The sequence below is a fragment of the Cydia splendana genome, chromosome Z, assembly GCF_910591565.1.
Source record: "Cydia splendana chromosome Z, ilCydSple1.2, whole genome shotgun sequence".
Lineage (NCBI taxonomy): Eukaryota > Metazoa > Arthropoda > Insecta > Lepidoptera > Tortricidae > Cydia > Cydia splendana.
This window is the reverse complement of record NC_085987.1, coordinates 21,929,897-21,957,716: the sequence shown is the minus strand read 5'-3', so window position 1 is coordinate 21,957,716 and position 27,820 is coordinate 21,929,897. Positions and strand designations below refer to the sequence as shown.

The window sequence follows — 27,820 nt, the reverse complement described above, 5'->3', positions numbered from 1 at the left end:
GTTCTTTCTAATGCTAAAAAAAACGAACTATAGTTTCCGAATGGAAAATTAAAATCAATGTGAAGAAGATTAATAGATCGTATCATTAAGAAAACGACAAAACACAGGTCAATAATTTCATTTATTTATAGACAATGTCCTTAATACGTAGATTACGCAAGCAGTATACATTATGTAGTCGAATGTCACAGTTTAAGGTTTGTGTAGTAAGAAGACATTGATACGATTATTATTTGTCACTATCCATAATTATAGGTCTGCCACATAACTGAGGTGTTTGGTAACAAGCTATTATGGATAACTGCGGGCTGGTTGAAGGCTGAGCAGCGTGCGACCGATTTGTATTGTTTAAGAGTCAATATTAAATACTTAAAACTTGATTTAGTTCGAAAACTGCAAAAAAACTACTATCTTGTAGAAAAAAACCACCGCACAATGACTTTACCAACCGCCCATTTAAAATGATGATAGACCTATAGTCTGCATCTGATTATCTTATTATGTTAGCCGCACGATTTGAGATTAAAAATAGATGTCTCGGAGACATTCCGTTTAAAACGTCACATTTATACCTACAACTGATTGGATTGTTCGTGTAAAAGCATGTCGACTTGGTCCGCATGCCTGGTACGTGGAGCCCGAGCCGGAGTCGCCGGCGCCGCTCGTGGCCGAGCGCGACCGTCGTCACTCTAACGGCTTGGCCTCTGCTATGACTGCTTTGGCTTGTTCTACAGCTTTCCTAAACACAAATAAACGTTCAATTTAAAACTAAATGTTTCTAATACTATCTGAAGGGAAAGTACTCTTAAATAATGGAGATAGCAAATATCACTTAAAAGAAACATTCCTTTATTTTCGAAAATTTGCATTCAAAGATTTAAAAAAATACGAGTGATTCGATCCTTATGATTAATCTTATTGATTCGTGCCATAAAAGTACAGGATGTTGTTTCTTTTTAATTTTAGGCGGTTCGATTCCGGGGTGAGGGAATTGTATTTTTTTTTAATCTTAGAATGCAGTTTTGTTTATAGAATATTTCGCTTGCGCGGGATTCAAAATCAGCACTCTAAGAAATATCAAACTTTGCTCTCTTGTTGTGTAAATAACTATTAAATTGCATTTATTTTCTTATGTAGGTTTGATAAGCTGCTGTCCAACCGGGCACAGGGAAGTGGTTAAAATCTCGTATTATTATAAACAAATGTAACAATCTCTGTGACGGACAAAAAAGCTTGTACCCGATGCGGATCCGGCCCGTGTAACAACACTATATGCGTGCATAGCGCAGTCTCGCTCACACGCCGGAGCGCCGTGCGGATTCGCATCTACTGATAACCGCGGTTATGGGTCGGCATGCAGGCTCAGGCTTACATGTGGAGCGGGTTGGCTTGGTCGAGGCGGTCGATGGCGAGCGTGGCGAGGCGCGCGAGCCGTCGCAGCGCGCGCGCGCGCAGCTCGCCCGTGCCGCGCGGCAGTGTCTCGGCCAGCGCCGCGGCCGCCGCCGCCGCCGCCGGACCGGCGGACGCGCCCGCTGCTGTACTCAGCGTCTCTGCGGCAATAAGTATACGATCAAATGTCATTATTAACATTTAGGACCTCGACTACAGTGAGGTACCAAGAGCTTGTAATTTCACTGGCCACGACCACTCTGTAAAGAGTGTAACGAAGAAGAAGATAAATAAAAGCTTGTAAAAATCTAAAATGCAATTTGGGGAAACAAAACAAACTCATACTTTATACCGAGAACGAATATAACGAGATGGTCACTTACCTATGAGGGAGAGCGCGACGTCATCGGCGTGCAGCAGTGGCGGCGGCGACGTGAGCGCCAGCGCGGCGCGCAGCAGCCGCACGCCCGCGCCCAGGCAGCGCCGCCAGAAGGCGCCGCTCGCGCCGTCTAGAGCCCTGCCAAACAGTAATAATATGCATATTATGGACCGGCATGTGATAAGCGTAAACGAGCGTCAACTTATCTACAGTTACAGTTACGGTCTATTTATTCTGCATAGAGGCGACATATACCGTAGAGTTTCGTATCTTTGCCTGCGCTACCTATTTTCGCCTAGTTTGACATAAGTTGCCATTAACAAAATGTTTCTAATGTAAGCCTTACATAAAACTGCTAAATACAAAGTATTTTTTACGGGTGTCAACATTCTTCGAACAATCTGCGGCTAACTTCACACAGTTGACTTTTAGTGAGGTTTTTTCGTGACACCGACCACACGTTTTTTTGAACCAGTGTTTTAACTTCAGTTTTAAACGGTGATTTGGACCCGGTAATGATAAACTTTTTACATGATTATATCCTATAACTATTTCTTTTTCACATGAAACTATTATTTAATGGCTAGCTTACGTTTAGAAGTCACAATTGGATAAAACATTGGTGAGGGTACTTTGCATCCATCTTGTTGCCAAATTTCGCCTACCCCTAGGGTTGACAAATTTTTTGTACCACATTCATTGGTGGATGACATTACTTGTTTCTAAATTTAAATATTATCTTATGTTTGGTTATTTTAGTTTACGCTATATGCAAATGTTTATTTCTACTCTTACCGATGTTGAGTAGGTACCAAATAGGTATTTTTATGTCTCACTTTGTGTAAATAAGGTTGATTTGCTGGCACTTACGATAATAACAACAATTTTGCAATAATTATACAATTTTGTTAAAAATAATATATTTTTTTAACTTATAAACCATTACTCCCCTTTATTTGGCATGTTGGTTAATTTTTGGCAGCCCTAGCTTCATTATAGAAAATGTATGAAAACAACTTCAGACTGTTACCAAACTTCGCCTACTACCCCGTTTTTTAAAAATATGCCTAGTCTGGTGTAGTTAAGGTTCATAGTATATTAGCACATTCCAAGGAGATATGACTTAACATGTGTAAGTCACAGAAAAGTAAGTATTAGCGGCAAGGCATGCCATAGGCGAAGATTGGGAAAAATACCCAAACATCGCCTATTGCCTTTGGGGCCATTTATGACCAACTTAACCAATGAAATTCTAAGTTTTAGTGGTGTATACTGATAGTTGGGAGTACTAAAAAACATTTTTTCGTCTTAACGGATTAAAATGCTTTCAAATTTGAGAGATTTTTTGGGAAAAGTGTCAAAATCCAGGCGAAGATACGAAACTCTACGGTAGTCTCTTTTTGTTAAGATAATAGAGAATGGTAGATGCGTAATTTGATCCGCTATTTTTAATACTGACTGTACGCGTTAGCAACGCACAACGTTGTGCGTGCATGCATATACGCTATATCTATATATTACTATTTAATTGTTATTCTGATATCGACCACATACACTGTACAACACAAGCCCATTTCATTTTACACAGAGAGACACTTGCACTAAATATTTTGAGTAAAATATCATTTTGACACAATGAATTAGTTCAACTTTGCACTTCCGTTTATTTGTTAGAGGTATCGTAAAGAGTGCGGTACTGACTGGTTGTTGGGCAGCGGCGGCAGAAATACGTCGGCGTTGAGCGCCCGTTGCAGGCGCGCGCGCGCCGCCGACGCCACGCGGGCCACGGCGGGCGCGGCGCCGGGCAGCGCGCACGCGCGCACCAGCAGCTGCCGCAGGCGCACGCACGCGCGAACGCACACCGGGTCCCATGCGGCCTCAACCAGCTCTGCACAAGTTCATATTTATCATATATTTATTTGTCATGAACCAACATTTTTATCTACGTATGCTCGCACCATACATAAATAAAACCACATAAATTTATAATAAATTTCCTGCGAGCTTTGCAAAAACTTATTCATAATAAATTTTAAGCTTAACAATATAGAAAAATATACACTTATAATTTTTTTCATATAAATTTTTTTTTGCTCTCCTACGCACAAGGGTAGGTAATATGTATGTTTTAAGTTTAAGAGAGTTTCAATATTAGGTATTAAATGACTATACCTCCCATACAACTTATTATTAATAAGTAAGGACAGGCATATATCTAAGGAGTCAGCACTCTTAGTTATTTAGCAAAAGAGGGCAGCTTTAGAGCAACTGTAAGTTGGCGTCACCTGCGAGCTTGGGCAGCACGACCCCGCAGACGACGGCGGGCACGAGCATCAGGTCGGGGTCGGCGCGCACGCCGTCCTCGCTCACGGTCGCCGCGCCGCCGCCGCCGCCGCCACTCTCCTCGTCGCTTGACTGTTCCGACTCGCTCGATAGCTTCTCGTTCCGAACTCCATACATCATTAACCATCTAACACACAAATACAATCCGTAGAGACACGATTGCTATAAACATCTTATTATATTTTAATGAAAAAAATGTCTAAATACAATCAATAAACGTGAAGCAGAATAATTTGAAAAACTGCAATAATTTTAGATAAAATCGTTTAAATTGGAGTTCAATTTTAAAGCAAATCATGTTAAGAAATTGAGGACAATATTTTCACCAATGCCTGAGGAAACTTATTCCACTTACTTGTACCAATCCATCCTTTCATAGTCATCATTGTCTTCATCTGCGAGTGGATTCCAAAGAATAAGCTAAAAATAAATCAAATTTACATATATGCTAGATATTTTTCGGTTTGACAACACTTTATTAAGGCCGACAGGTTACGTGGCAAGTGCGCAAGTAACGCAATGGAAATTACGAAAAAATAAAACAGATTTCGTCTTAGGGCGGTATTCCACATGTCCAATGTGCATTGCGTCTCACTCTCTCATTAAGCAAAATGTGAGACGCACATACACATTGGACCAAGATATTGGACAGATGGAATACCATCCTAAGACATATATATGGCTAAAAATATTCAAAAATACCTCCGCTATCACGATCTTAAAGCTTTGTACCTAGCTACCAAACACCCTGAATATTACATGTGCGAGCGAGGGCGAGCATTAAGTACGTACTATCATGCGACGTACTCGTATTAAATTTCCCGATTCTCTTTGCCATCCTTCCGGTGATGGACACATATTTACATTTTCAACATATCTAGTGATGTAGATAAGTAGGTGCATTAGAAATCTGACTCGTGCGAGGGTACCTGATGCCTGACGTAGGGAGCGATCAGTTTGGGCAGGCAATCGGCCACGTAGGCGTCGGCGTAGAGCGTGGGGTCGCGGCGCCGCCATCGCGCCAGCCGCGCGCACACGCCGCGCGCGCTACGCCACGCCGGCAGCGCGTCCGCGAACACCGCCGCCGCCGCCACGCGGATACTCTCTAACAACACATAAACAATATACAGTGTGTTTTTTTTAAGTGGGACAGTATGGGGAAATCCCAAAGTATAAGAGATACAGGGAAACTGTCTTAGGAAACATTAGGTACTTTTTTGTGAAAAAAAAAATGGTATAGTCAAAATTTTGGTCAAGTGTGAGTTGTCCCTAAAAATGATTAATTTTGATGAAATTTTTTTTTGACGCACATCTACTCAGTTTCATGAGGGGATCATTTTATTGTATGGGAAGAAAAAAATCGGGACAGCAGAAGTTAGTCAAATTTAAGAAAATCGTTTTCATTTTTACAACCCGTGTAAATTGAAAACCACTGCCCACTGCAAGGTTTTTATTTAAAAAATATTGCCTATTCCAGTTTTACATTTGAATTTGGAACACTTTATTTGGTTTAAAAAGGATTAAAATACTTTAAGATATTCTTACGCGAGCCTTACCTTACAAATCTAATTTTAAAAAAAAACAAATTTTAAATTTGGAACTTCTTGAAACAAACAGTATTTTACTTGATATTTCATTGTTTAAAGTTAACATTATGTTAAGTTTTCGTCATGGAATTACCAAACTCGCATAAAGTAGATTTAATTGAAGCGTATTTTGTAAATTATCGTAGCTCTGTGAATGCGTTACAGTGGTATCGGGAACGTTATCCGGACCGCGATCAACCGGACCGCAAAATTTTTGACAAACTGGTGAAAAATTTAAGAAAGGGAGGCTGTTTTAAATTAAAACGGAAGAGACGAGCCACAGTAATAAATGAATTTACAACTATCGCAATCTTAGGATATTTTGAAGCCTACCCAAAAGCCTCATTGAGGGAAGCTGCTAACACTATCGGTGTGCATAAATCTACAGTACGAAAGGTATTGAAGGCTTACAAGTACAAGTGTTACATAGAAGGTCATCTTGTACAAGCATTGCTTCCAGGAGACACTGACCGGAGATTAGCATTTTGCCAGTGGTTTGTAGCATGCTCGATTAGAAACCCGTCTTTTCCAAGCCGGATTATTTGGACAGATGAATGCAATTTTTCAAACAATGGCATGTACAATAGAAAAAATAATCATTTTTGGGCACGTACAAACCCCTTCCGAACTACGGCAACCCATAACCAGGTCCGCTTTTCCTTTAATTGTTGGTGTGCAATATTAGATAATATAATCTTTGCCATTAAAATTTACCATGGAACATTGAATAGTCAAAAATATCAGGAAATATTAAACATGGCTGTGGATTTAGTAGATATGGCAATTCCATTAAATAATTTGAATAATATCATCTACCAACAAGACGGCGCCCCTGCCCACAATAGTATCGCTACGAAACAGTTTTTAAATGAACATTTTCTTGATCGCTGGATGGGCACAAATGGCCCTATTAAATGGCCACCACGTTCACCCGATTTAACACCGTTGGATTTTTTCATTTGGGGGTACCTTAAAGGTCGAATTTATGCAGATACTTACAACTCGGTACAAGAGTTAAAAGACGCAGTGCATTATCATTTGAACAACATACATCACAACGCCTTGTCTAAAGCTACCAGAGGTGTTCTGAAACGCGCTCGTGCCTGCATTCGACAAGAGGGAGGCCACTTTGAACATTTACTTTAATGTAAAATTATTTTATTAAATTTACCTAACTTCTGCTGTCCCGATTTTTTTCTTCCCATACAATAAAATGATCCCCTCATGAAACTGAGTAGATGTGCGTCAAAAAAAAATTTCATCAAAATTAATCATTTTTAGGGACAACTCACACTTGACCAAAATTTTGACTATACCAATTTTTTTTTCACAAAAAAGTACCTAATGTTTCCTAAGACAGTTTCCCTGTATCTCTTATACATTAGGATTTCCCCATACTGTCCCACTTAAAAAAAACACACTGTAGAGTTCAATAGAAATTGAAGTTTGATTTCAATTATGTTTATGGTTTTAAATAAAAGTATTTATTCTTAAGTACGTTTGTAGAATCTGAATTAGAAGCTTTTTTGAGTAAAAAAAAAACATATAGAAATTACGATGCATGAAAACAAACCAATTTACCTTCATTACTGCGTAATATCGCACTTTTTAAGGATAACCATGATGTTATCAACAGTCTATAAACTTGAATCTTCTATTTATAACAGTTTCTTGTTAAACTAAATTAACCCAACAGCACCTCTATAGTCCATGTGCATGACGTTCCATTCTGTAACGATTGGAACATCCAAACTGTCAATTCAAAGATGATCATAGGTAGGTATAGTAGAAATAGAAAGAGTTTATTTGGTGTAAAAGTAAAACTATCAGTACATCTTATTCTAATACATTCTGACACCAAATGGCGGAGTATGCAAACGGCTTTTACACCAAATAAACTCTTTCTATTTCTACTATACCTACCTATGATCATCTTTTAGTATATTTTCCTACAACTAGTGAGCGCCAAAGAGGTTTGACTTCACGACCTTCGGTATTTCGAGGAGTGTACCTTTCTCCTGGCGGTAGTAGTGTTCCTCGCTGGGCGGCAGGTCGTCGTCGCTGGAGTCGCCGTCGCGGTGCGAGCGCGGCGGTGGCGCGCCGGCCGCCGCCGCCGCCGCCTCGCGCTTGAGCCGCCGCGCGCGCCGCCGGCCCTCGCGCTCCGCCGTGCGACGGATCTTCTCCTCAGAGTCCGCCGGCTTCAGCGCGCCCGCGCGAGCTGTACAATAGTAGATTGTTAACCACCCTTGGTGAAAGGCACTCATTTCTGCCGAGGTAGTTTGGCACTCGAACGCACTGAGAGCGCCAATAGTCCGAGGCTGAAATGATGTCTTTCACCCGAGTGAAACACTCTACTTTTCATTTCGAATACGAGGAAAGTAAATGCATGAGTTTTTTTAAAAACATGACTAAGTATACATTTTTCTAGTATTTTTTAGGGTACTCTCAAATCTTTCAATTAACAATTTAGGCAAAAGTATCGTTATTTATGGAATGGGAGTCAAATATCAGAATGGAAATTGTATAGCAAATCCATTTACACCCAAATTTCAATTTTGGATTGGAACCTAAAATGCTCTAGTGCAGAAACGTATCATTTTCTGCACACCTTTTAGAACAACAATTACTCTCTTTCAGAGCATGAGAAATGAAAAATACATTCATACCCGTGTTCTTTCTGTGCCTTTGTTTTGTACAATCAGCAACACTACTAACTATACATCGATGGACAATTTACAAAAGGCATAAGGTCCCCCGATGTACAGTTAACAGTGTGGGCGATGGTACTTATGAGTATGCATTTAAAAAAATATTGTTAGTTGTATTGTAACTGTTGTAAGTAAAGTATCTTAACAAAGTACGATAATAAATTGTACCAATATTTATTACAACTCCAATAGATAACTAAACTATAAAAATTAAAAGCTAAATCTAAAAATAAACAATACCAATCTTAAAATAAAATACTAAAAAATAGCCCCCTGCGGCATGGTGCCGTAGATGCTGGCAGCATTTGCTCGCTGTACCGCTAGACTAATTCTTTGAACGAGGAAGCTGCCAGCTCTGCGGTCACCAGTGACCATCATTATCCTTTTGGATAGTTCCTTAATAGGATTAAGGACGCTTGGACCCCATGGGCCAAGGGTCTCAACGCCATTAGGTACGAAATTGTATTACGCCGATACCCCTATATTTAGACATTATTAATTTTTCGGGTGCTTGTGCCGCCGCGCCGGCCTAACAGATATGCCGTGGAGATAAGACGGGGCTAGGGTGTCTACACAGGTGGCGTCCCACATCCAGCACCCGTCCCATCTTCCACAGAATTAGAGTCATTCCGTCCGGTCTCTGACCATCGTCTCTTAAAATGCCGGGGGGTTCAAGTAGAGCTGGCACGTTGACGCTGGCAAGAGACCGGCGGAGAATGTCGTAGAGCGCGGCGTCTCTAGAGAAGCGACCGGCGCTCCTTTGGCAGGAGAGCCCGTGGTGTCCAAGAATGTCGACGTCAGTGCCGTAGGGGCACCTATGTGGGGCACAGACCCGGACGCCGAGTCGTAGGCAGGCCGCAACGCACAGAGTGTGCGGTTCCAGGAAGGTATCAGTATGTACCGACTGGAAGGCGAGTAGCCAGGGGCGCCGGATTCCCTGCCACCTGCTGCTAACAGTCTTACAAATCGCATTTATTTATATTTGAAAGTGTTACGTTCTTAGTTTTGGGAAGACAGACAAGTAAAAGTTTAATGGCGTTATTCATAAATGCGTTACTGGCCTGAATTAGCTATGAATCGTTTGTCTTTATCTGTCATTTTGACTTATGTATTTGTAAGAAAGGGATACATAATTTAACTAAATGTGGCCCGTAAAATTTTATGAATAAGGGGGTTAGTGTTCCTGTGTAAAAAACGCCACGACACGGTCGAGACGTCCCGGTGCTGCGGTCTTCGGTGCCGGGCGCCCCGTTTCCAGTACAAAATGAACACACATACGTGTGGTTGGCAGTGAATGTGTGAAAGCTCCTCCAGCAGCGGCGGCTGCACACATTGTACACGCTAGATACAAGCAGGGGCGGGGAGGAGGGTTATTACCGGGCGCGAGGGTGTCGAGCGCCTGGTCCTGCACGTCGGCGCGGCGCCGCTCCGTGAGGAACTCGCAGCGGCGGCGGTGCAGCGCCAGCGCGCGCGCCTCGAGCGCCTCCAGCAGCGGCACCTGCAAACATACGTGCATTCCTCATTAGGGCCGGTTGCACTACGCAAAACGAGAACACGCTAAGTTAAACTGTCTAATTACCTTGGACTAATAAGACCAAGATCCCAGAGATCCCGACATTACTTATTTTCTCAAAAATAAAATGTGTGGGATAAAGTAGTGTTACTATGTACAGTCAGTAATACTATTCGCTTAGCACCTTTGCATACAAACTTCTATACGGAGGGGGGGTCACGTTTCTCTGCAGCTGAACTGTAATTTGAGTGTATGCAATTATGCATTGCATACCTGCTAGCTTGGTCCGGCGGCCGTTTACCGTTACCAGGTGCTAAAGGCAGGTTGCATAATACTTACTTTTCTTAAATCTCAGTGCTGATATTTATGTTTGTTGTAGAAGATATTTTTTTAAATGTATAATCAATATTGCCAGACACATTATCTTGATCTTGCTTGTAATATGTTGAGTATTAGTGACCTTTTCATCGAGGCACTCGATGAGGTCGGTGAGGAAGCCCCGGGCGGCCTGCGCGCGGCGGTATGCCGCGTCCAGCGCGCCGGTGCGCGCGCCGCACGCCGAGCGCGTCGCCGCCGCCGCCTCCAGCCGCGCCGACCACGTTTCCTTCTTTGCCAGGGTCGAAGACCGGTCCGTCTCTAATTCTTGCAACCTATACAAACAACACATACAAACTAACTATTAACTTTATTATTATCTGTAAGAAGCGGTCTGGGTTGCCACCATACGCTGCGTACAACGTTACTTTGTAAGGAAAGACAGCAACACATTAGTTACCAATATACTTAAGTTTGTATCTGAATGAATAAATATTTTTCACCACACCAGCTCGGAAAGGCTTACTTTGCACTTCAAAAACTGATAGCAAAGTTGCATTTTATTCACATGTGAGGCAAAGTAATCAAATGCAAATTTTGAGTTGTTTTCTTATGTTTGCTGGTAGAATTGACTTTTAAATGATAAATATTTAATAACATTCATTCGGATTTGATTTGGTTTGATATTTTACATTTAATATTTGCTTCAGGTTGGTGTGGTGAAAAATTTTGTGTTTCACTCGGGGGCAAATTTTGTTTAACCCTCGTGCTTTGAAACCCTTAAGATTCCATTTTTCGAACCACTCGCTACGCTCGTGGTTCAATTTTGGAATCTTTCACTTGCTCGGGTATCAATATTAGCACGAGCGGTTAAAAAACAACTTTGCCCCCTTGTAAAACAAATAACTATCTGATGGGTAAAATAGATCGGAATTTGAATGTGATAAGATATGGTTCACTTAACAACCATGTGGATCCTTATTTAGACCTATTTAGTATGGATGCACAATCGTTCATTCTAGTAAAAAGTCCGTGAGTAAATTTTACACAAATTAAGTTGGAAGCGTAAACTTGAAGACTGGTCTGGCCTAGTGGGTAGTGACCCTGTCTATGAAGCCGATGGTCCCGGGTTCGAATCCCGGTAAGGGCATTTATTTGTGTGATGACACAGATATTCCAGAGTTCCAGAGTCATGGTTGTTTTCTATGTATATAATATAAGTATTTATATATTATATATATCGTTGTCTGAGTATAAAGACCGTGCGCGTTGGAGGGTCTGCCATCTTGTGACCTCAATAGGAAACATATGTGCACATGTACACTGGCGTTCAAAAGTGCTAGGACATGTTTCAACCGTAATATTAAGACATTACGGTCGACATTATCCATGCACTCTTGAACGCCACTGTACATTGCCAAAGCAAGTGCTACCATCTACCGTTCTCGTCGGTACGTTTCCTTGTGCATAGTAGGTTCTGCCATCTTGTGGGCTACATTGGAAGCATAAACGACACATTTACGCCTCGCGCCAAAAATCTGATGCTCCTATGCTGCCCCCTATAGTTCATGTACAGGGCCTATCCACAACACTAGCCTTCTTGAGGTTACCGTGTGGGGCTTAGTCAATTTGTGTAAAAATGTCCTATAATATTTAAACATGTGCTGTTGATGTTTAAAATGGTAAACAATTCCACTCAAAAAATACAATTTAAAAATCTTAAAATGCATGTACTTACAAAAACTACAATAATCTTAAATAAAAATAAAACAAAAATCTGATAAGGCCCCTACGAGCGTGTACACTTGCCTTAGGGCCAGTTTAAATATTGATTAGTGTTTAGTACCTGTGAGTTTATACATTTGCTACTAAACGCAAGTACCATCTCGGACGATCGATATTCGAAATATATTTGATATGTCATACATTAATTAATTGCTATAAATATGTACAGTATTTACAAGTTCGCCATATTCTAGTGGAATTTGGTTTGATCGCCTGGCATACCTGTCAGTGAGCGCTTCGAGTAGCGCCTGCGGCGTGGTGGGCGGCGGCTGCGCGGGCGCGGCCAGCGGCCGCAGGTGCGCCGGCGCCTCCTGCAGCCGCGGCGGCGGCGGCGCCACCGCGAACGGGTTCAGCCCCGCCTCCGTGCCATCTGCAACGTACACACATTTATAGCTTCTCGAAAACAAACGGAAACAGGCATCGGACGCCTTGGTCCAACATGTACGTCAAGCTTTAGAAATACAGTAGCGGAAATATGTCGTACCGTTACTTATTGCTGATATTCATTCGAAAATTCGTCAAAATAAACTTTGTATCACAAATATTTCAATAATTATAAATGTCACGGACACCTGGCTCGAAAGAAGGCCAATTTGATCAAGAGGCCATGAGCTCAGGGCCCCTTTGCCCCATTGCGATAGATTAGCCACGGGCCTCTGCAGTTGGTACCCGCCGCTGTACATGCAGCAGGACTGGTGCGCTAGTGTTACCCGGTCCGTCGGCGAGCGCGCCGCGCGCCTTGTTGAGCTGCTGCGCGGCCCACTCCTCGCCCTCGCTGTCCAGCTCAGACTCCGCCGACGCCGCCGCCGTCCCGCCTGCCATATACATATAATATTCAATTACACTCATTCATTTTTTTTTAGGGCCAAAGTGAAAGAGCTGCTATTCTTATCACCATTGACGTGACAAAGTGTGGCGAGCCAACGTCATATTTTCATCGAAATTTTAAATGTATGGTGACACTTTCACACTTTATTATTCCAATATATGTGCAGAGTTAGCTTATGTATGCACAGACCTCCTCAACCACTAGACTAGACGACTCGTGTAATTTAATAATATTTACAAAAATTTAAGCTTAGCTTACCTGCAATAATACTAATAATAATATAGTTACTCTTCGAAGGCTGTAAAAATATCTGACACGATCTTATCTCTAGAGCAGGGATGTTGCGAACATTCGCATCCGCATCCGCAACCGCGGAACTTCCGCATTATTTTCAACATCCGCATCCGCATCCGCAAGTGCTAGGTCATTTCGTCATTACCTATAACGAAATCGTCTAGATCCAGAAAAGTCGGCCAAGTTACTGTTTATTAAATATAACGCACCTATATTCTTGCTCAAATACTAAACTATTCGTTTTTTTTTAATAAATAAGTACTAAAAATGTAATATATGACGTTTTTCTACGTACCTAATCTTGACATCCGCATCCGCATCCGCGGATGTGAGCCTTTAAATATCCGCATCCGCATCCGCGGATGTCAAAAAATCTGCATCCGCAACATCTCTGCTCTAGAGCTATAAGAGCGTGTCACAACTTTTTGCAGCCTTCGAATAGTAACATATTACTGCAGGTGACTGTACATAAGCTGTTATAGTATAAAATGGTATAGTCATTAACGTATATATCTATGGACTGGCCTTACGGGCACTAAAATTTTTTTTAGTAAAAATGGTACTAGTTTAGCGTTGTGACTCACGAATTCCAGCCAATCGTGCAGTCTAACGCAGCTAGTTGCGACCAATAGCGCGCGTGATGCGAACTCATCAACCAATCGCGCTGTACCGGTGTCACACCGCTGTACTGGCCCCTGTCATGCCTCATTATTATTGTCCGTAAAACCAGTCACTAGATATCTATGTCAATGGGTATAGTATTCAACTCAGTTGTGCTAGTCGAATATTACAATCAAAATTACACCCATGTGTGGTGACCTCGTGCTCTTTGTATGCTTCATAATGCGGTGTCTGTGTAGTCAGTGGGTGCAAGTGACATACGCTTAGGCTTGTCGCTGGGCAGTTCGAGGCCGCGCACGAGCAGGCGGCCCTCCTCCTCGTCGTCGCCCGAGCCATCGTCGCGCTGCAGCCGCGAGCCCGGCGCCGCCTCCGACGCCACGGGGATCACGTCCCCGCACTCGCGCGCCTACATACACACACATAACTTTTATAATAGGGATGTTGACAACATTTTAAAACTGTTTTCATTTTATAGATAGACACGTAATTATTACAAACAAATGTTTAAATATTTTTTTTCTACTCATCGACTATAATCTGTGTATTACAACTTCATATTTAACTCTATAACCTCACTCTTTTTAACGTTGGATAGTCTATGGCACTTCCGACTCAACTAATATAATTGTATCGATACGGTTTAGTCAATTATAAAAATTTTGAAATTAGAACTTCATACATTTCGATAAAATATTGCTTGTTTAAGGAGACTCGACTCAATACAAATTAGCCAACGATGGCGTTTCGGAATGAATACCGTCGCGGCATCTGTCATACTTCCGTCTACTTAAACACGCTGCTGCGTCGCGTCTGCTTTGTGATTGGTTGGCCAACTCAAACTTTTTTTCACAATGAACGCCCACGAGATTTTCTCTACAAGAAATTTGAAAACTTGTAAAAGTGTTAAAGTTTTTGTTTTGTGAGTGAAACTGCGAAAAATACTAAATGAAGATGAGTGACAGCGGTGAAAATATGTTGCCCACTACTCAGGAAACGTTATTAGATTGAGTGTTGCATTATTCATTATTCAGTAGTAGAACTAAGTATTGCATTGGGTTAATTTTGGTAACACTATATTTTTGATTTTATTCCCGTAATTACCCCAATGCACTTTAAAAAATGTACGTAGTAGTTTTTCATATTAACTGTTTTACTATTTCTGTTAACTTGAGTAAAATAAGTCAGGTAGTAGAAGTAGAAAGTATGGTATTATTCATTATTTATTTTAGTTATGTATGTATGTATGTCACTTTATTGCACATAAACAGGTTTACATAAAACGGACAAAAACAAAACAAAAATAAAAATGTTATGTACAAAGGCAAAATTATCCCTAAAAGGGATCTCTTCCAGCTAACCTTTGAGAAAATGGATCAGATATTTTAGTTAACTCGTAGAAAAAGTATTGTATACAATAGTGATATAATCAAGTTTTTCAATCTCGTACCTTACTAAACTTAGGCAACGAAGCTTGCTGAGAAAACACGGTACTCGACTGAAAAGCTCTCTATTATATCACGATTGTATAAAATACTAATTCAATCATTTTAAACAAAAAATCGAGTTTAGTTTTGTGTTTAAATTTCGCGCCTAAACGCTCCAAACTGTCACGATCTTGATGTCGTCACGATATGATAAATGAACAAACCGCTGTCAAACTGCCAGTCAACGTAGATCAAAAATGTAGTAGACGTAGTGCATAATTATTTTCCTTCGTATTTTCACGGAAACGTACGAACGTGTCTTGCTATTTCAGTCAGTCTCGGTACAAAAAGTACTGAGGTTGATTGAAGTAGCATGTTAAATAATTAATCTTAAATTTAAGCTCTCTTTACAAGCCATTCGACCTATAGATATCTCGTTCTGTAAGTTAGGCGTAACTGGTCGAAAGTCTAAAAAGATCCAGAAAAAATACAGTAGTGGCGCGGAGGGTCCTGGCGGGCGGCGTTGTCCCTCACCTCTCATACCTGCTGTCTCGTCTTGCGCGCCGCGTGGATGAGCGCCGCGTCGGGGATGTGGCCGGGCGCCACGGCCAGCGCCGCGCGCACGGACTCGGCGCGGTACCGGTGGAACCCCCTGTTATCCTCCTCCGGCTCCTCCGCTTCCTCCTCGCTGCCCGACACATCGCCCGACCCGTCGGCCGCCAGCGCTTCCCTCCCGGACAGTATTAGTCCTTCCAGACTAGCTTTCTTCTTTTTTGTTTTTTCTTGTTTATCGGCGCTGATCGGCGAATCCTTTTCCTACATTACAAATAGAAAGTTACAATTAAGAATGCAAACAAGTGAAATTTTAAACAAACCCCATTAACTAAAACTCATAGTGATGTTTAAATCCTAATTGGAGTGACGACTAAGGAGTCTAAGGATGGTGTCCCTGAGAGAACAGCTTATACAATTGGTCTTAAAGAACATTACCTCGTTGTTGCTGTGGTTGTCATATTTGTTATTATCACTATCATTGGCTCGTCGTTTCTCCCGGTCGCGACGCTTGGCCAGTCTCTTGCTTTGTGATGACTTCTTCACAATAAACACTTCACCGTCTTCCTCTAAAATTACGTAAATTATTAATGTTTAAATGTGTTCAAATTATTCTATAAGTGTAGTATAGCTACTGAGAAAGCATGAAACTTGGCAAGTATGTAGAAATAAATAAAATTCATTCATTTTCATTCATAATATTCTACTTCATACTTTTTACGATTATATAGATAGCATAATTTCTAAAATCAAATTTCCTAAGTACGAAATTCCTAACGACAGAACATCGAAAATCAAAATGTCTAATGTACGAAATTCCTAAATGGCCCAGCTAAATTAAGGGTTTCGCCTCAGAATGAGAGATAATACGCTGGTAACTCGTATACACCTTCGTTATTACGTGTTAAAGGTTCTCTTAAAAGTCGACGCATATATCGTGTGCGCTTCAGAAGTTATTCAAGGTCAAATGTCATAAAAATCGGGTATACGCAGATATCAAAATTTCTATAGATCCGATGTTTTTTACATGTAGGTAAGAATTGTAGAGCATAAAATTTGCGACGAGTTAGTTATCAAACATTTTTTCATGCGATTAGCCGCTTTCAAGATATTCGGCATACGAGGGCTGTTTGATAAGTACCCGTTTTCTAAATCTATTAATATCACTTTCCGAAAATATGTATACCACCGTGTTAAGCCATTATTCAGAGGCGGGAAAATAAAAAAAAACAGCATTCTTTTGTTTTTTTTTTCTCATTTGACAGCGATTCAGTGAAAGCGTGAACATAAAATTGTAAAAATGGAGAAAGAACAGTATCGGTCTGTAATTAGATTCTTGTTTTTGGAAGGAAAAACATGTAATGAAATAAAAGTAAGAATGCAAGCGGTTTACCATGAATGTGCTCCTTCTATGACAACCGTCAGATACTGGTTTAACGAGTTTAAGCGGGGGAGAACAACCGTCTTTGATGAGGATCGCCCAGGCTAGCCAATTGAGGTGACTACAGATGATATGGTAAAGAAAATTGAAAATATCGTTTTAGCCGACCGCCGAATTAAACTTCGAGAAATCGTTGATGTTGTAAACGTTTCAATCGAGCGGGTACAAAACATATTAGAAGAAAAATTGGATATGAAAAAAGTATCGGCGAGGTGGGTGCCGCGTTTACTCACGGAGGAGCAAAAGCGGAGCCGACTGACTACTTCGGAGCAGTGTTTGACCGTGTTCAAACGTAACCCGAAGGAGTTTATGCGTCGTTTCGTGACCGTAGACGAAACATGGGTTCACCAAGTAACAATTTGTGGTACTATAGTGGTCAATAGAACGTTTCCTAAATACCACCTAAGGTCCTATAAAAGACCTAAGAAGGTTGTATAAAGCCGAAATGGCGCATCTTTAGTGCTATTCAGTGATATAGTAGACCTGTAGCAGTGTCAGCCGTGACGTTTTAGGTCTATAAAAGTGATGTAATGCATGACTCTTGTGCTAATTTGTTGTCAGAAACGCCATTATAGTGTTAATTTATACTATAGTAGCATTTGAGATTCCATTATAGTGCTTGTTTTATACTATAGTAGTATTTGAAATTCTATTATAGTGCTTTTTTATACTATTGTAGAATTCATAGTTCCTTTACTACTTGTTGTGTGTTTACTTCACAAAAACGGTACTAAGTAAAATGGTGATAAATAAAGACGTTATATTAATATGCGCCATTTAGATGTCGAATAATTCGGTCTTTAGTGCAAAAAGTATATGGGACGGAAGTTTTACCGTTAGAATAGTATTAGGTTAATGAGGAATTTTAAATGCCCCCTCGATTTATTTATGTTTTTAATAAAATAATTTAATAAAATATTATGATATTCACCATAGTTACTACTATACAGCCAAGAAGTAAATCCGACGCTTTTATAGGCTAACTATAGAACTTAGGACGAAATATTCACCGCCATCATGATTAAAATTAGGGTTCCAAAAGAATTTTGCTGTGACCCAGTTGCACCTACAAACTCTTTAGAAAGATATAGGATTTTTTTTTAATTTAGATGTAGTCATTACTGTTGTTTCCTTTTTCAATGAGATTGGTAAAAAAAATGTGCTAATAATGGATGTCGATAAATATCTAAACCGTCACGATTTTATGCTTGTATTAAATCATTGATGATAAATCTCACCTACAATCACTAATATCACTGGGGTCTTTTTTATCAATTCATTAAAATATAAAAATATTTTGTACGGAACCACATTATGTGGCTTAGGCCTGAACTTATATAAGCAAGATATAAGTAGCCATTACAGATCAAATTGATCATTTACAAGTAGTCGTTTTCTACCTTTATGTATCTAACTCGGTTTATAAAAGACATAAAAACTCAGCTATAACGCTGTTGTCTTTTAAAAGAAAAAACAAAACCACTATACAACAGTTTTGTGATATAAAAGAGTCATTGTGACGTTTACAGCGATGAGATATAATAGGGATTTAAAAACTACTAAAGCGCTTTTTAACGCTATAAATATGTCCCAAAAACGCTACTATAGAGCAAAACAGTTCTATAATAGTGTTCATATGACTACTAAAGTATTATGTACTATAGCAGTGATCTCTAAAGCCACTATATCCTATAATCGTTGTATAGTTGGGTTTTTGTCACTGTTTAAACACAAAACTATAGCGGCTTGCAGGGAACCTTAATAGCGCAAACTACTAAAGTATTATGTACTATAGCAGTCATCTCTAAAGCCACTATATCCTAAAATCGTTGTATAGTTGGGTTTTTGTCACTATTAAAACACAAAACTATAGCGGCTTGGCAGGGAACCTTAATAGCGCAAATTAGTTGCATAAAAGTGATTCCAAATACTATTATACAGTAATATTGCTCTATAGTGATTATATTTGAACCTGTTATAGTACACGCCTGTAACGGCTCTATAAAATGATGATGTAAACCTTTACATCAATTGCTTATAGAATATATTAGCTGTATAAGCCTATAGAGCAAAAAGGTGTTGCCAAGCGCTTTTATACGACAGGTGGTCATCTCTGAAACATTAATACGACGTCTATACAAGCTTTTAGCGATAAAAACTAAAATTATAGGACTAAAATGTTACTTGGGGCCACTACACCCCTGAAATGAAAGAGCAGTCGAAGAAGTGGATTTTACCGGGTGAACATGCTCCAAAGAAAGCAAAAACCATCCCATCGGCTGGAAAGGTCATGGCGACCGTTTTTTGGGATTCGCAGGGTATTATAAATATTGACTACTTAGAAAAGGGGAAAACGATAACAGGGCAGTACTATGCCATTTTATTGGATGAATTTCACGCTGTGTTGAAGGACAAACGACCCCATTTAAAAAAGAAAAAAAGTACTGTTTCATCACGACAACGCCCCAGCTCATTCGTCCAGAGTTGTGTGGCTAAATTAACACGGTTACGCTACGAACTATTGCCTCACCCCCCGTATTCTCCAGATTTGGCCCCATGCGATTTATTTTTGTTTCCCAACCTGAAAAAATGGCTCGGTGGTAAGCGATTTCGATCAAATGACGAAGTCATTGCCGCCACAGAGGCCTATTTTAATGACTTTCCGAAATCATACTTTTTGGATGGTTTATTGAAGCTTGAATATAGGTAGAACAAATGTATAGAGTTAAAAGGTGACTATGTAGAAAAATAAATGCATATATACAAAAACAACTGATTATTTTTTTCATAAACGGGTACTTATCAAACAGCCCTCGTAGAAGGCGCAGCGGCCAGCCAAACGCACTATGACGCAAGGTTAGCTGGTAATCTCTGTGAATAATAAATTATATAAAGTTTTTTAATCATTAAAATGACACTTGTCGGTCATAAATAGATTTTGAAACAAAAGTTGCCCCTCCTGTGGACATTAGTTAACAGCTTATGTGCATATTGTAATGATTTTATTATATAGTTTAATATAAAAAGGGTACCCCTTTACACAGGTTTAATCAGAAAATTATGCTTTATACTCGTAGCCTTTAGGTATTTCTACAGGAAAGAGGTAGATTTTAAATAATTATAATACACGAAAATGGTTTCACAAGCTTTTATTTAACTCCCGATGTTCGTATGTAACTATGAAACTTGGCTACAAAATTCAACTCAAATCAATCAAGCTGATCTGTTGATGGGGACCGTAGATGGTCATAGGAACTCATTGAGTTTATTTGTTACAATCGTCTAGAAGAGTAGTCGATGACCGTGACACAAAGAACAAGATCCCTACCGTTTGAGGTTCAATTATTTTCATTTTCATCGTCATCTTTATCATCTATTGTCAAATCTGGGTCAAATACACTTTCTTCATCGGGGTCGCTTTACAATGAGCCGCATTAAAACAGGCTTGCTGGCCACAAGCTAAAGAGCATTTCAACCTCGATTTTCTGCACCCGCAGCGTGGACCACACCCCTTTTTACAACTGCAAAATATGGTATTTAGTAGCTCATCTGCAGCTGGTGCTAATTTTGTTGTTACTGGCTCCAGGAATTCGTTTTGAAGCATCCAACCCCATTCTTGGGGTTCTAAGTAATTCCCTAACCATCTTTGTACCTGGTAATATGTACGGTTTATATGCTGATGGGCTGCTGCAGTTGTCGGTGGATGATTTGACAGCTGTACAGGTTTATACAGCTTTGTAGACTTAACAAACTGAGTATAACGAAGATGATCGATGTTGTTCTCAGATTTAGGAGATATTTAGGAGAGCATTATAAATCGCCAATAAGATGCGTATTCCGTTTTCGTATAATTGCTCTACTGGACAGTTTTATTGTAAAAAAACTTGAGCTAGTTGGTCAAAATTGGAAAGTTTTTGTAGGTACTAGTTTTATGAATGTCCTCATTTTATATTTTCTACAGGACAGACAACTTTTAAAATCTGGATATGCTCATTAAAGGATGATTAAATAACTTTGTAGAAGGTATTATTCACTGATATTCACGATTGACCTCATAAAAGTGCGTTTGGCTGGCCGCTTGAAAACGGCTAATGGCATGAAAAAATGTTTGATACCAAACTTGTCGCAAATTGTATGCTCTATAATTCTTACCTGCATGTAAAAAACATCGGAGCTATAGAAATTTTGATATCCACGAAAAACCGATTTTTATGACATTTGACCTTGAATAACTTCTGACGCGCACACGATATATGCGTCGACTTTTAAGAGGACCTTTAACACGTCATAACGATGGTGTACACGAGCTTATTATCTCTCATTCCGAGGTTGACCCCCTTTTTAGGCTTAAGATGACTGGCCCAAAAGATGCATGTCCTAATACACTTTTAATCGACCGATCTCATTTTCGAAAATCAATATTCCTTTGTACAAAATGCCTAAGGACAATACTTTGAAAGTCAATATGTCTAATGCTCAAAATAGCTACGTTCAAAAAGCTTAATGACAATATATTGAAAATCAATATTTCCGAGAACATTTCCTTCTTACCCTGAGTTGACGGAGCCCCGCTACGCGGGGCTCCTATTTCTGGGCGGTTTGCCCTTCGGGCATCTGAAGCTACCTAACGAACCTAACCTACCTACCTGTTGATTTAGTTTAGTGTGACGTCCGTGAAAGCAGTACACTTTGGGGGAAAAGAGTAGGGAGGTAGGTAGGTTAGGTTCGTTAGGTAGCTTCAGATGCCCGAAGGGCAAACCGCCCAGAAATAGGAGCCCGCGGGGCTCCGTCCAGTTAAGTTGTAGAGGAAATGTTTTTTGACTCTTTTTTGTTTAGACTCTTTAAGCTAAAGTCAGCTAAACGTAGGACAAATGTCGTTAGAAATTTCGCAATTTATACATTTTAAACTTAGGTCAACTGAACGTAGGAAAAAAGGTCGTTAGTATTGTACTTTAGACATTTAAAAAATAGGTTGATTAACCGTAGGACATGCATCTTTAGGAATTTCGTACATTAGACATTTTGATTTTCAATGTTTTGTCTTTAGGAATTTCGTACTTAGGAAATTTGATTTTAGAAATTATGCTACACAACCCTTTTTACAGGTATCGACAAAACAGGCTACCCCTAACAAATGTGTTGTTGTAACCCATATACAGGGTGTAATCGTTAAGTGTAGCCAGGCGATAATTCCATAAATATAACAGATATCAGAAAACTTCAAATTGATATCGAAAGAGCGTTATAGTTCGTAGTTTTGTAACAGAGCCCGGCGGCTAATCCTATTGTCTATTGTTAAGTAAAACCGTACGTGCTACTTACCTGCAAAAAAGGGTCATACTTATTCTATTTGGCACCTGAGCGCGGGCTAGTCCAACGCTCAAAAAACTAGTGTAGCTGCGCTCTCCGATAACGCGCCTTTGTTACGCATCTCGATGACACATTTTAGACTGGTTCTGTAGTGTTCGACTCGCCGGCACTCAATAACCGAATTACGCAGGTTTTTACGCAGGTGGTTGTGGCACGTGGCACGAGCGGTTTTACTTAACAATAGACCATAGTCTAATAAAACATGGTCTTCCATTCCCAGAGTGACACGGGCCTACGTCACAACAACATGGCCGCTATATATAGCGCTATCGCATATTATCATATAGCGCTGTCGCATGATGACGTAAGCCCGTGTCAGTTAGGTGACCTAGAAAAGACGGGAATGGAGTACCAGGCGGAGTATATTATTATACCATGCAATAGACAATAGGATTAGCTCGGGCTCAGTTACAAAACTACGAACTATACCCAATGAGTAAAATAACATTAATAACTTTTTTAAATAATAGCAGAAATATCCCAAACATTAACTTCAAACCCTCCCATACATTTAGTCCGACGACTCACCCCTCATCGAACGTCGGTGTCGTAAGAGATAAAATTGCTTGAGATTCATTATTTGCGATAATAAACTGTAATAAAATATGTAATAAAACTACCGTTTATACAACATTTATTTTTTAAGGAAGTACATTTTTTGTTTAAAGTAGTTGCTCGAAGTGACGCCCTTCTTGTGCGATACATTGACGGGCCCCCTCTTTAATGTTTCTAAATGAACTTTTCTTAAAATTTGCGGTGTAATTAAATACTTGAAAATGATTATTGATTGTTATGGATAAAATATAACAATTCATGAATCATTTGATAACGGTGAAATGACTAGACCGTATAAACTATTAGTCTTTCAACAAACGGCATACTAAATGTATGGGAAGTTAATGTTTGGGATATGTCTGCTTTTATTAAAAAAAAGTTATTCATGTGATTTTACTCATTGGGTAACGCACTTTCGATATCAATTTGAAGTTTTCTGATATCTGTTATATTTACGGAATTATCGCCTGGCTACACTTAACGATTACATCCTGTATATGTATAATGTGTTCTTTCATTATTATATTACCTATTAAACATACTTGTCTCTTAATAATGTTACCTAGTTTTTAATAAACCTTATCTTTGGCTGTATGTTACCATAGTAACTAGCTATTTTTTGTAACTACTTTTATTTAACCGAATCTGGCTGCCATGTTACAGGCATAGCCTAGTGTGGGGCCACAGGAAATGTTAATAAGGTGTTTTCTTTTAAATAAACAATTCTTATTCTAATGTTCTTTTTTTTTTTTATGGCTTTCCCCTCTTGTGTGTATTGGCAGGAGGGATTTTGCCAATGACGACGTTTTAAGACGTACTACGCACGATAAGAATGTTCGGTGAATAATTTTGATTTGGTGATAGGAATTGTGCTGGGAACCTAAAACAAAAACATTTATTGTTATGGACATCACAGACAACACATGACATATGTACAGTTTATTAGAAAAAGAGCGGGAAAGGCGATAGTTTTGACAGTTAGGCAGCATGCCAACATAAGGAGAAAAATAAGAGATGGACAATAGATATAAGATGACAAGTATTATAGAAAGAGTAGAGCAAGTAAAGCCGTTAAAGTTTTATATTATTTTCTTGTATGTGTTTAAGAATAATTCCAGTGATGGGAGGATCCATGAGAACCAGAAGCGTTTGAAAATTGATAGGCCGCGGAATATTTTTCGGTAAAACATCATATAAAGAGTGGTTAAGTCTGTTGCAAGAAAAGAAAATGTGTTCCGTCGTTCCTTCGTCAAGACCGCACTCGCATAAAGAGCTATCCCGCACCCTAATTTTTGCGAGGAATACAGGAGTGCATACGTGACCCAAACGAAGCCGGCAAAGTGTAGACGTGGCCCATTTACATGCAGAGCGAAAACGGAAGAACCATGGTTTATGAGGTATAATTGGCTGTATATTTCCGTAGTGTTTTCCTACATGTCGTCTAGAGGAATCCCATAATTGTTGCCAATCGTCTCTTAAGTCACGGCGAGCTTTAATCATTAAGTCAGATGCGAGAACCATGTTGTGAGTCTCCGATCCATTGAGAGTGGCCTGCTTGGCCCACATGTCAGCATCCTCATTGCCGTTAATGTTCTTATTCTAATGTCTCTCAATTAGGGCTTGCAATCCGGATATCCGGATAACCGTTTTATCCGGAATTTCGTCCAATTTACTATCCGGATTTAGATGAGGTTGATATCCGGATAAAACGAATAATTCGAATACCATTTATGACAAAAATATCGTTCAAATTTTTAAGAAAACTATATCAAAAATGTTGAAAATTATAACGTAAACGATGTCGGTTGATTCATTTATTTATTTGGATGCATTTTTACGGTATAAAATCTGATTATTTAAGTATTTCTCCTTGATTGTCGTCTAGTCCCTTATTTTTTTAAATATTTGGGAACAATCTTATGCAGATCGATCTAGCTCCGTAAAACGTACAAAGTAACTTTTAATGTAAGTGTACCGTGTTCCTGTCAAACGCGCTGCGCTGCATTATTGTTAGTGTCTGAATACATTATTACTAACGTGCGAACAGAACTAAAATGGGTCCAACAGAGGAAAACTTCGGTTGACATTGAACTGATGAACGAGATGCAGTAGCTGTTTAGCAGATATGATAAGAAAGTTTTAGCATTCTGCATTTGAATAAATCTGTAATGAAAACCTTGATTGACCTTAAATGCAATGTAATATCTCAACAAGAAGAGACTCTCAACAGTTAGGAGACATATTCGATTCTCTAAATATCATCAAAACCACGGACAGTACCATAATATGTCAATAAGACGCCAAGTTCTAACTGATGAGAGTTTGATCACAATTTATAATTTATGGTTGTAAAATTTTAATGAAATAACGCCAAATATCTTGTGATCATCTGAAGTCACTTAAGAAATGAATTTCGCAGTGCAGGCTGCCAATATTAAGCAGAGGGTTGAAGTATCTCCATAAACTATATATTGTTTAAAAATTAAATTTGCCAAAGGTTGATTGTCATGTCACAGTAAACTTCAGAAAAAAAATTTACCAAGTGAAATTCGGGCAATAAAATTTCGATGAAAAGGTAGAACTCCTAAAAATACCTTAGCATTTGCTTTTACGCATCCTTATATGCGTAAAATTTGATTCTATTACATTTTTTATAAAGTTCATGTGAGTTTTGTTAAATAAAAAGCAAGTATTCGAATTATCCGTTTTATCTGGATATCCGGATAGTAAAATTATAAATATTCGAAATATCCGGATACAAAAAATGGACGGATAATGCAAGCCCTACTCTCAATCAACTTTGATGGGTGTTTATTAAGTCCACTGACTACGAAAAACCAGCCCTTTAGTGGTGCAGTTATCTGAGCAAACATGTTGCTCACCAACATCCAGGATTAGTCATTGAACATTATGTATACAAAATTATATATTTTGCCTGATACAGTTGACAAAATATAATTTGCACACTTATGAAGGGGCATAGATCCAGGAAATTAGAAGAAATCAACAGATCTCCATGCAAAACTTGCGACGGAAGATATGACTGTTGCACAGGTTTTTACCTTATATATAGGAAAATCTATCTCTGGAAATACGAGTATAAGTACTCGTTTTAAATTTTGCTTGTCAGATCCCTCAGTTATAAATTATAATAAAATAATAAACCCTTGAATAAAATGTGTAAAAATTCAATATAAAAACTACAATTTTGTGTTGACCCTTATTAAGAGCAATGAAAACAGGTCAGATCATACAGAATTCTCATACAAAGTAACTCATTTTCAGGGTTCTTGAGAGTGAATAATTTATTCATACAACTATGTTCCTTCCTACATACAATTCCAAGTAGTTTGACACAAAATCTCAAAGTACATTCTTAACTGTAAGAAAGCATGAAACTTGGCATGTAACTTTAGCATGGCATGTAGCTTATGAAGGTAAAAAGATAGAAGGGGAAACAACTTGTGAAGTGCATTGTTCCTCCTGTGTCCCCCACTTTTGTGACCTGCTTTGCATTTTTCTCTGTTATTAGAAAAACAGTTGAAGTTACAACCAAACTGCTAATAAACAATATATCCTTCATTAACATACAAAGTATGGTTAATTATGAGTAACACTAATTGTCATCATTAAGTTCATGTCTCCTGTAGACATTCCCAAAGTTAAGAGGTACAAAATCAAATTTTCTGATATATAGGATACTCTTTTGTGTTTGCTCTTGTGATCAAATTATCAATTACACACAAGTTCTTAAACATCTACCACAGGACCAAGAGTTTCCAAATCTGTGTATAACCCAGTCACAGGGTAACTGCTTTCCTTCCAATTGTCTGTCAAAATATTTGTATTTAAAACGGAATGAGTTGTGGTAAAACAACTCAGTGTGGTAAAACAATCAGTTTCTATAGACTGTATTGGATATTGGATATAGTTAAGTCTTACACCAATTTACCTGAACCAGATTATTACTATACCTTCATCGGCAAAACTTAAAAGTGGAGTGCTCTTGACCGGTTTGTTCTCCTTCTTAGCGTGACTGATGACCGGCGGTGGTGGCGGCTCAGGTTCACCATCATCATCATCATCAACGCAAAATACGCGCCTTTGAATCCTTTTCGGCTTACGAAACAATGACATGTTTCACAAATTTCCTGCACTTTAGTGGTGTGGAGTCTTATAGAGACATCACTTCTAGAGGAATCACATAAGCAGGTTCACGTGTAGTTCTGCAAAACTGCGGTTGAATTCGGCCACGCGCACGAATCCCAGTGCCAGTTCGTTGCTTTTCCAGTTCTATATGTCTCCTTCTTCTACTATTTTATAAGGTTAGTATTCAGGTACTCAAGTGCTTTTACAATTTACATATTGTATCACTAATCCTTAATCTCTCGCCCTTGTTCTTGCGTAGCGTAGCGTTTTGAGAGCTTTTGAGAGTCAAGTTTTTGACACCACAATCAACGTATGTTTAAGACACTGAATAAAATGCTTTGCTACTTTCGATGCGTTTAATGCACTGTTGAACCGAACCAAAACCGAACCACCATTTTGGTGCGGTCCGTTCTTTCACACACTCGAACATGGTACGCACCGTCCGTATTATGTTCGGGTGTGTTAGCCTAGTGAGTGTACACAGCAACATGACAGTAACCCGTTTAGAAATTAAAGTCTGTCAAGTCATTTCCGTCAGTAGAAAAGAGCGGCAAAATTAAAAGTGGT

The 27,820-nt window shown here is 39.3% G+C and overlaps 1 protein-coding gene across 1 annotated transcript; it reads right to left on the bottom strand.

Annotated features, from left to right (window-relative positions):
- Window positions 1-102: 102 nt before the first annotated feature.
- Window positions 103-27,560, bottom strand: LOC134804756 (PAX3- and PAX7-binding protein 1). Its single transcript, XM_063777971.1, has 16 exons — window positions 27,079-27,560; window positions 16,177-16,307; window positions 15,730-16,002; window positions 14,024-14,168; window positions 12,729-12,833; window positions 12,241-12,388; window positions 10,379-10,568; window positions 9,783-9,903; window positions 7,709-7,915; window positions 5,041-5,216; window positions 4,467-4,531; window positions 4,054-4,238; window positions 3,470-3,656; window positions 1,773-1,906; window positions 1,373-1,550; window positions 103-739 (listed from the first exon to the last, which is right to left on the bottom strand). Exons 1-16 carry the CDS (start codon window positions 27,239-27,241, stop codon window positions 685-687), a joined length of 2,463 nt encoding a protein of 820 aa, XP_063634041.1. The 5' UTR covers window positions 27,242-27,560; the 3' UTR covers window positions 103-684.
- Window positions 27,561-27,820: the final 260 nt, after the last annotated feature.